Genomic DNA, 11,097 nt, shown 5'->3' on the forward strand with positions numbered 1-11,097 from the left:
CATCAAAATGGCTAACAGGTACACGAAAAGTTGCTCAGCATCACTATTCATAAGGAAAATACAAATTAAAACCACCATGAGACACTACCTCACACCTGTTAGGATGGCTGTTAACAAAAAGTCAAAAGATAAAAGTTTAAGAGGGTGTGAAGGAAAGGGAGCTCTTGTAAACTATCAGTAGAAATGTATATTAGTGCAACCATTATGGAAAACAGTATGGAGGTTTCTGAAGAAATTTTAAAAATAGAACTGCCATATCACCCAGCAATTCCTCTTTGGGCTATATACCCAAAGGAAATGAACTCACCACCTTATAAAGATATTTGCAATCCTGTATTCATTGCAGCATAATTCACAATAACCAAAGTATGCAAACAACCTGTGTCCTTTGACAGATTAATGGATAAAGAAACTGTGGTACATATACACAGTAGAATATTACTCAGCTCAAAAAAGAATGAGATCTTGGGCCAGCCCAGTGGCGCACTCGGTCGGTAGAGTGCGCCACTTGGGAGCTCAGCGGCGCTCCCGCCGAGGGTTCAGATCCCATATAGAGACCGGTCTGCTCACTGGTTGAGCGTGGTGCGGGCGTGACACCAAGGGTTGCGATCCCATTACCAGTCACGAAAAAAGACAAAAAAGGAAGAAAAAAAAAAAAAGAATGAGATCTTGACATTTGCCACAGCATGGATGAACCTGGAAGACGTTATGCTAAGTAAAATAAGCCAGACACAGAAAGAAAAATATTTCATGGTCTCACATATATGTGAAATCCAAAAAAAAAAAAAAAAGTTCAACTATTCAGAGATAGAGAATGAAAAGTGGATATTGGGGGTGGGGAAGAAATGGGGAGATGCAGGTCAGAGGATATAAAGTAGCTGATATGTGGATGAACACATCTAGAGATCTAACATAACATGAGGACTCTAGGTAATAAAATTGCACTGTACATGGGATTCATGGTAAATGAGTAGATTTAGTCGCTCTTGCCACAAAAAAAAAAATTGGTAGCTACTATGTGAGATGATGGATACATTAATTTGTTTCAATATAGTAATCTTAGTATGGTCTATGTGTCCCATAACATCATATTGTATACCTCAAATATATACAATAAAACTCATTTTTACAAAAAGAAATCAAGGGGAATATTGGTGAAATTTGCTACAAGATGAAATATAACTTTCTTACCTGTAATCCATCTTCACAAACCTCATAGCTTTTACTAACAGCATTGGGACAATCACCAGGAATTTTACTATTGGCAATGTGCTCATTGACATCTTGCCCTTAAAAAGAAAGCATTGTTTAGTTTAAGATATTCTTTATATTATGTACATTGATTTCTAGCTACATATGGACTTGGCAACATAAATGTATTTTTTCATTTTAATAATTTCTCATTTTTTAGACAAAGACAAATCATTATTAGGTTTATCCAAATATGAAAAATTACTTTATTATTTTCTTTTGAGAAGCAATTTTCTTAGGCATAATCCATCGAAATCTTACCTGGAGTGCTGTTGAAGTTACCACAAAGACCACAAGTTGGATATTGCTTGTGAAGAGTGAGCTTTAAAAAAAATACATTTATATGTTTATAAAATATTGAAAACATCTCAAGACTAAATTTGCCCAAACCAAAGGACAGGGCTTCCTCATATTTCATTATATCTAAGATGGTTATTTAGGGGTGTACTAGAGAGCCTTTTCAAAGGACCAATCTCTAATACTTAGAATAGTTCCTGACTTCACCATTTCCTAACTAGGTGTCTTTGAGCAGATTATTTAACTTTTCTTAGCCTGTAGTTCCTGAGTTCATCACCTGCAAAATAAGATTAATAATAGTATGTATTTGGGATAATAAATAAGATAACTCTTAGTATAGTGACTAATGCATATAGATTTCTCAATAAACCTTAATTCTTACTTTCCTTACAGTATATTGTTTTTATAACTGAAAATAAAGAGTAAAAAGCAAAGGATTATGAGAAAATTATAGATCGACTTACTGACAGTTTGTTATTTTTGTCCCACATTAATGATAGGATTCCTCTACGGCTGTTCAGGAGATTGTGTTCTCCATATTTTTTAATGTGAATCAACTTATTGTTATATGGTATCTGTACACTGAAAAGTATAAAATGTAAGTATATATAAATGTAAGAAATGTCATTATAGCATGTTTTTCTGATAATTCATGTTTCTATATTTAGTATCTTTTAAGTACAATATTGGCTAGTAAATATTAAAATTTTCTTATCATTTTACAAAAAGAGACACAATGCTTTTTTATAATATTGGAAGAATTTTTCAGGAAAAATTAATAGATCCCTTGGGGCTTTGGAGAAATTAACAAGACGAAACACTGGTTCAGTGTCAAAAAAAATGATGAAATAATTTGAAATGTTCAAAAGTAGGATACCATGCCTGGTTTTCTTATTCTGGAAAGTGTTCAAATATACTATGCCTTCCAATTCTGAACTGCCTCTTCTAAAAATAATGGTCTAAAACTTTCAATCTCTTCAATCTAATTTGTAAAACCTCAAATTTATATTCAGTGTTAAACATGCAAATAAAAACTGAAATATTCTGTTGCAGTTTTGTTGAATACACAGATTGCCCAAAATCTGGATACTCAGAATAGTCAAACAATGGAACTACTGAATTTTTCCACTTTGTTATAGAAATAAATATAATATTTTATAATACAAAATATAGTAAAGTGTTAAGCATTTATCAAACTCCTGTCCAAGAATGTATTATAAATATCAAGAAGACCATTAAAATAGAAAGAGAACCATCTCTTCCCTATTCAACCTTTCCCCCCTCCCCTCAGGTTACTTCAAATAATTCTACAGCATTTATATAAAATACTAGATGGTATTTACCTTTCTCCATTAACTAAAATAATATCACCAATAATAGAAATGTCATTACTGTCGATTAGAACTGTTATTTTTTCAATCTCACTATCATTATTCCGTTTGATCTCAATATTGAAATCTCCTCCAGACTCAACACAGTGACGGCAGAAAGTGTAGGCACACGATGACTCAAAAGAAAAGATACGGCCATTGAAAGCTTTATACGCTCCTTTGCCCCAAGTAGAAGCTTCACCTACATCACAGGAAAATATTCGTAATTATTTAGAATAATTAATGGATCTTCTAGTTCTGTTTTTTAAAGCAGTTATGTACCAAGAAAAAAATATTACTGAAAGATTTTCTTCTAACAGCCACCACCTTCAGTCAGTGCTTTCTTTAACTACTGCAAAAACTCATAAAAAGTAGTACCCAAGTCCTTCTTTGGAGTGCCCCAAATTGGCTATTCTGACTTTAAAAAAAGAAAAGAGACGAATAAAAACATCTTGTATCCTGCAGGGAAATGGAAATTGTCTCTAATATGGGAGGGATATATAGAGGGAAGATGTGGTTTGTTTGCTTGCTTTGCTTTTTTGCAGGAATAGTTTTTCTAATGTCTGAATGAGGTACCATTTATATTGAATGAGTGTAAAGAATTATATTATTTCTCTATATACACATAAGTGTATGATATGTGTATGTATATATATATATGTATGTACAAGTATATATGTTTGTATGTCTATGATGTGTTTTTCTGTGTGTATGCATATATATAGGAAGAAAAATAGTACAAATGTGCTGTCATTCAACCATACAGTTGAATCAAACAGATAGGTGATGACCAATTTTTTAAAACTGGTTTCAAATTTTGATTACTCTATGACCTCATTAAGAAATGGCTTGGGGATAAAAATATGGGTGGATATCAGAGCCATTTTTACTTACCAATAATTGCATTTGTTTCTGAGTATTTCGGAGTTGCTTCTGGAATATGGGATCCTTTTTCTATTTAACACAATGAATAGATTATTTAAATTTTAAGACATATACTGTTTTTTAATATACAGGATATTGGGACTCCTACATGGGAATTTAGAAGCTGGTATCGAAGACAATGAATGAATTTCTATATCCTGAATATATAATTTGACCTTGTGAGAGCTGAGATTGTCCAAAATCACATATGTGATTATATCTGCAGTCCATATTCTTTTCTGGGAGGAATCAGCCATAGGATATTCAAAAATCATTAAGAGCTTACTCATTTGACATCATGTACTATTACTCACATATGCTGCATTTCTTACAGAACTACTGTTTAGAACTTCAAAAATAAAACTCTGCAAGCCAATTTTTATCAGAGCCATGACACAAATAGGCCCAAGGTACATTTTATTCAATCAGTCTATAACTTAATAATAATAATTCAATTATCTATACATGAAGATAATTCAATTCTTCTAATCAAAGGGAAAAATCTATATGCCTCAAAACTTTAAGTTACCTATGATTGTTTATTTCTAATGACCCTTTTAAGTAACCATGTAAATTTATATGAAATCTTAGGGCAAGCCCTAAAAGCAAGCAGAACATAACAGAAACAATAACAAAAGTGGATATTTTGATAGAATTTTAAAATATTTTTCACAATGCTATTTATTGTCTGTCATGAAGCCACTTCTTTTTACTACAGGTTGTCTTTACTCAGAATGACCAGAAATACATTCAACTTTTAATTCATTTGTAAGGGCATTTAAAAAATAATATACTAAAATGATAAAGGAGAAGTTGCACTATATTTTATTCGAATTTCCTTAAAATATAATTCAATCTCTCTTATTCATTAAATTGTTTTAAATATCCAGTTGGTCATCTAAACTCAAAAAGAAGATCTTAAAAACTTAATATGAGAAACACAATAATATCAGGTCCTTGTAAACTAATAATCAACAGTAATCAACAGAACGTTTTTAAATTGTGTGTGTGTGTCTATCTTTTTAAACACCCAAAGTCATAAATCAAATTACCTGTAGTACTGAGTGGTCCAGATGTACTGTATTCAGATGAGCTTGTGACACCTATTTTAATACAAAATGATTAGGCTGATTTCTGTACATAATTTTACTTGGTAAAATGATTTATAAAAAAAAAAACAAAACTTAAGTATCCAAGTCCAATAATGCTAATGATAGCAGACTTAGGCCGTGTGAAGCTGTATAAGAAAAGAATATTATCATCTCAACAACCTGCTGGAGTAACAAAAGTTAATCACTTGCCACTAAATTAGCTGCCACCAAATCAATTTATTCCAGATCAATTGTCTTAAAACTTGTCCAGGGAAAGAGACAAGGGTTGAGCAGAAAGTGCTCTGGGTCTCCTATCCCATTTTCAAACCAAACTTGCTCTCACTTTGAATTGTTTTATATTTGTAAAATCCAGGTACCATTTCAAAATGTGCATTAAACAAAGGATTCTGCATTCATAGAACCTGGAAATATGAAAACCACTAATCTAGATTAACTGTCACCTTCACTACTGTCAAGAGATCCAGACTTCCCATTGCAAAGCCACTAGATTTACTGCCATTATGTACACTACGAGAAAGAACACTACTTAATACAAGTCGACCTGTCATGGAAAAACCAAAGCAGTCAAAATTTGATTTCAAAATAGAAAAAAAATCTCAAATTGACAGCCACTGCATGATAGAAAGATAAGAAGTAGTTAATTCTGAGTACATTTCTCAGGAATAAAACTTTTTGAATACCTGAATTAATGGCAGCAAAACTGAGTTCAGAAATTCAGTGTCTTTTAAACCATTTGTACCGATTGCAATTAAACAAAATCAGTGCCAATATATAATGAATGATTTCAAATGCCTTAGTTCCATTGAAGTGTTGACTTCAAAATTGATGTCCAAAGATTAAGGAGAATCAAAATAGAATTATTTTTTCTGTATGACCAATCTTGAACAATCTTGAACAATCTTGAACAGATTACATTGATAGTCAATCCTGAGTTAGGCCAACCATTAATACACTACATCATTTCTCTTGCCCATTAGATTTCACTTTTAAAAGAAAGTATTAATCCTAAACCTGCATTCTAAAGATGAACCTTGAATATTTGTCAGAGCACCCATTTCATTACGAATGGTCCACTGCCCACAAGAGACTGCACATTCTGTGGTTACCTACACAAGTGGCTCCCAAGACATTTCAATACTGCTAACAGCATCAGGACAGTCTCCTATCAGTAACAAATATTATTTTAACAATTTTCACAACAAATTTCAAGACTAGTCAATCTAATGTTTCCATTAAGTGGAAATAGTAAATTTTATGAGATTTTCAAAAAGGTTAGAACTAGTTTACTCTTCTCAGGAATGGACCGCAAAGCAAAAATCACCAAGTCCAAACTCAGGATACAACGTTTGAGCCGAACAAATCAACTGCCACTATAACCACCTCTTTAATGGACTCCAAACCAGTTTTGCATAAAGGCAACAGAAAGAATTTTGCATTGATATATTCACAGCCATAAAGTCAGTTCTACATCCTATGCCAACAAATGATCAATGGTTTTTGCCCGATCATATCTAAATGCATTTCAACCTTTCAGGATTCTGGCTTGCTTTTTAAAATTATTAATCATCAAAATTTTTACTGTTATTTAAAAATATTTTTTAGAATCCTGACTTTCTAATCATCAGAAACAAATCTCAATGCCTATGCTGTGGGAACCAGATCCAGTAACATCCTGTCCAGTATCACAGGTACCTGTACCACTAAGGCCAGCTGCACCAAATTTGTTTATTCCAGAAGCACCAACAAGTCCAGATGCACCCTCGCTTTCTTCACCACTTCCAGAACCAGAAGACATAGTGTTTCCTCCTAATGGAAAATCAAAATGTGATTGAAAGAAATAAAAAAGGAAGAGGTTATTTGGAATTTCTTGGGAACAGAGTCCAGGTTAGGATACCTGAGCCACTGATATCAGATCCAGGACTCAAGTACACAGCCTCAGTAGATCCACTGCTACTCTTTCCATTCCCAACAATTCCACTGACTCCAAATCCCTGCTGATCAGATGACCCCAAATTGATTACTGAATCTTCAAAGACACCATCAGAATAGTCAACCCCATTTCTTGCACTTGAACCACCTGCTGAATACAAAACAATGGTCATAATAATTACGTTCAATGCATGCCATTGTTCAGATTTTTCTGTGCACAGAAATTAACTACTGGTATCTAGAGCATTGAAACTAGAGCCTCCAGAACCACCTACTCCATTTCCACCAAAGTCTATACTACTATAGCCATTGTCACCAAACTTATTTGAACCAGAATCTCCAAAATCAAATTGAATTCTACCCTTTCTTTCTCCATTTCCAAAGCCAGAAAACTAGGTCCTTCCTTCTAATGGAAAGATTAAACTGCTATCTTAAAAGATGATGAAATTTTGAAATCCATTTCATCGATAGAATGCAGGTTGGTAGAATGCTTGAGTTACAAGCATCAGAACTGAGACACATGGATCCAATCCCAAGAGACGTGCTGCTGCCCACTCCATCAGTCCCCTGACTGCAAATTACTTTTCACCAAATGCCCCAACACCAAATCCCGAATTTCCAAAAGTCACAGGCATGTTCCACATCCACTTCTTACACTGATACTCCTATCAGAATATTAAAAATGTGTCACCAGAACATGTGTAATACATTTTATAATTCAGAAATTTGTTATGCACAGAAATTAACTATCAGCAACCCTACCACTGAAACTAGGTTCTCTAGTATGTTTTATTCCATTTGCACTAAGGCCATTGTCATCAAACGATTTGAATCAGAATCTCCAAAACCAAATTCAGCTCCAATCTTCCTTCCTCCAAGTCCAAACTCAAAAGACCCAAGCCTTCCCACTAGAAGAAAAATCAAGACATTATTAAATAAAATAGTGAATATCTGAAACTCAGTCGGACATCTCAGGAACAGAGACTGGGTAGAATACCTGAACTACTGGCATCAGATCCAAGGTCTTTGAATCCAGCCCCAGCAAACATCCTGCCACTCATTCCATCCCCTCCAATCATATTGATTCCAAATCCCTTTTGACCAGAATCCCATACACTGGATTTCAAATTTCCAGAGCCACCACCAACAAATTGATTTTCACTTCTCAAACTGGTTATCACCTGCAGAATATAAAATGGTTGTCACAGTGTGTATTGAAAACATTTTAAAATTTAGAAATGTGCAGGTACAAAAAAATAGACATCATTACGTAGACCATTAGAAATAGATCCTCCAGAACTACCCATTTTATTTCCTTCAACTGTTGTTTTTCAACTGTTTTGCTGCTAATGCCACCGTCACCAAGTGAATTTGAACCAGAAATTCCAAAACCAAATGTATTGTCACCCTTCCCTGCTCCGAGTTCCAAACCTGGTTCCAACTAATAGAAAAATCAAAATGTTATTAAAATTCATATTGATTAATTAATTTTTTGTTGTTTTATGAGAAAAGTATTTTAACCAATTAATTCATTTATAATTTTCAAGAGTAAGCCTTAGTTGGAATACCTGAACTATGGGCATTATATCCAAAGACTAAGGCTTCGCCCCCACCCCCAGCAAAACCACTGCCACTAATTTTACTTCCATCAGCTCCACTGATTTTCAATTCTTTTTGACCAGATGTCCCCAAACTAAATCCCAAATTTACAGAGGCACTGCTACTAAATCCAGCCCCACTTCTTGTATTGGTGCTATCTGTTGAAATTTAAACAAAAAAATCATTGTTAGCAGGGAATATTTAAAAACATCTTATGATTCTTTACCTTTAATGCACATAATCTGAGTAGTAATATCTAGATCACTGAAACTTGATTTTCCAGTGTTCACTATTTCATTTTCATCAAAGTTTTTTTGTTCAAGACCACTGAAGTCAATTCCCCATGAACCAAAATTAGCAAAACCAATCCCAATTCACCCTTCTTTTCACCACCAACTCCAAAATCAAAAGGCAAAATGTTTCTAACTAACGGAAAATTAAAATATTAAGGAGCAATAAACAAAGAATTAAAATTATTTGTATTTTTTATTAATAGAGTCTGGATCAGAATTCCTGAGCTGTTGACATGAGAGCCAAGGCCCATGGATTTGCCATCAATGAACTCCTTGCTGTTCTTTCTGTTTCAACCCATGTCCACGTCCACATATTTTAAGGTAAATCACTCTGACGAAAAGAACGTAAGGTTACTATACTTCATGGACTCTCACTTCTTCACTAGTTTTAATTTCTGAATATAAAATGCTGTTTATTCACACTTTTGTAAATTGTTTTTTTCTGGCATTGTTTTCCAAGAAAACTAGTTCAAATATGAGTAATAGAACTTAAGAAGTTAGCAATGTAAACATCGTACAGAAATACGGGCCCCAAATTTTTCTGTTCCAGGTGACAAAACTTTGGATCAAGAGTTTAAATAAATTTCTCAAAGTCCACAGCAGGTTAGTGGTAAAGACCAGGGATCGAAACTGGGTCGCTTCCTCCCAGAGCCAAGCACCGTCAATAAAAGCCTCCAACCTACTTGTGTCTTCACTGCAGTGTTTAAATCACTGATTTCTGTTGAAGATAACACAGATGCCTCAAGAACCAAACATATAGCTTACAAATCTTTCCCATGTATTCCTCTAAAACTAAATTTGCATTGGTTAAAAAAAAAAAAACAAAAACTGCCAATCCCTGCATAGCTAATTAATTGATTTTTCTTTCAAAAACAGAAACTAAGAAACAACTTGGAATATTTGTTTCCCTGGCAGCAGAATCAGAGCTAGCTAATCCATTTACTGTGTTTGTATCAATTCCGTTTTGGCCAGAATTACCCTACCAATTTCATCTTATTTCAAGCAGTACCACCAAATTCCATACCACCAGAGACACTGTGGGCAATACCACCAGCTGAACTGATTTCATCTACTAGACAAAAATACAATCATTATCAGAGAAAAGTTGCATTCGTTTATATAATACAAGAAATTAATTGATGCACATTGCTTGGACTAGGTATACATCATAGTTTCTGATGTATTCTTTTACTTCCTCCACCCCCATACATCTTTCCATACATAATTCTACATAATGTAATCAGGGGTGCATATGGCATGAGGTTTGAGACAATTCCATAAGAAAAGTGAAGCACTAGCTCATAAGTAATACTGAGTTTGTCAGTCCCAAAACAGGTGACTGGACAGGTGATAGAAAACTTTTGTATCCTTCCTAAAGATATTTCAACCACACTCCTAGACCCAAAGCTATTTCTCTCTTTTCAGTTATCACTATATGGGTTCAAAGATTCAATTTCAATATAAAATATTTAATTTATTTTTCTCACTGGACCTCCTTCTTTCCCATTTTTGTAGAGGTATCAACTATAAAGATATCAGGGACCAGGCAAGTTAAGTAAATTTTGCATATGTCAGTAGGGAGAAATATGTTAAACCAGACATGCTCCACCTAAAGAAATTAAATTTTTTTCCTAACAAAACAAAATTGCAGGCTACAAGCTATTTAGAAGCCCTGCTTTATAAGATTATTCAGCAAGTTAAGTGTGCAATTTAAAGAGAGAATCCTGGTGTAAAAAATAAATTGTGGGCTGGCCCGGTGGCGCACTGCTACAGTGCGCCGCTTGGGAGTGCGGTGGCACTCCCGCCGAGGGTTCGGATCCCACATACAGACCGGTTCCCGCTCACTGGCTGAGCGAGGTGTGGGAGCAACACCGAGGATTGTGATCCCGTTGCCGGTCCCGGTCCGGTACGGGTGCAACACTGAGGGTTGCGATCCGTTGCCGGACACAAAAGACAAAAAGGGAAAAAAATAAATAAATAAATAAATAAATAAATAAAAAATAAATAAATTGTGGTTGGACACAGAAACATGAGTGGAGAGACCCTACTGCATTTAGGTCCAGGGAGCATTTTAAATTATTGATGTATACACTGAAAAATGTCACCAAAAATGATTGACCATTATAACAATAACACCAAGTAGAAAGATAGCATGAGAAAATAAAAGATTATCAAGAAAAGGATTAATTTAATGTAAACATATCTTCGCCAGACAGAATTTATCACTCTCACTGGCACTGGAATTAGTGCCTTTAGAGTCTCCACTGTGCTCTAAATAAAACAAAGATTATCAGATTATCCCAAATTAAAATTTAAAAAAGC

At 34.3% G+C, this 11,097-nt stretch overlaps 1 protein-coding gene across 1 annotated transcript in view; it reads right to left on the reverse strand.

The window, feature by feature from the left end:
• MUC19 (mucin 19, oligomeric) overlaps positions 1–8,190 on the reverse strand; it is a gene marked incomplete at its 3' end in the record, with an annotated part of 133,578 nt that extends 125,388 nt beyond the window's left edge. Inside the window, exons 1-7 of the mRNA XM_008567143.1 lie at positions 8,146–8,190; positions 7,881–8,064; positions 3,813–3,872; positions 2,892–3,120; positions 2,013–2,130; positions 1,513–1,573; positions 1,192–1,289 (exon numbers count right to left, since the gene is read on the reverse strand). Of these exons, the coding sequence (XP_008565365.1) occupies positions 1,192–1,289; positions 1,513–1,573; positions 2,013–2,130; positions 2,892–3,120; positions 3,813–3,872; positions 7,881–8,064; positions 8,146–8,190 (795 nt within the window). The remainder of the gene's footprint in view (positions 1–1,191; positions 1,290–1,512; positions 1,574–2,012; positions 2,131–2,891; positions 3,121–3,812; positions 3,873–7,880; positions 8,065–8,145) is intronic.
• Positions 8,191–11,097: the final 2,907 nt, after the last annotated feature.

Source organism: Galeopterus variegatus, unplaced genomic scaffold (genome assembly GCF_000696425.1).
Source record: "Galeopterus variegatus unplaced genomic scaffold, G_variegatus-3.0.2 Scaffold297, whole genome shotgun sequence".
Taxonomy (NCBI): domain Eukaryota; kingdom Metazoa; phylum Chordata; class Mammalia; order Dermoptera; family Cynocephalidae; genus Galeopterus; species Galeopterus variegatus.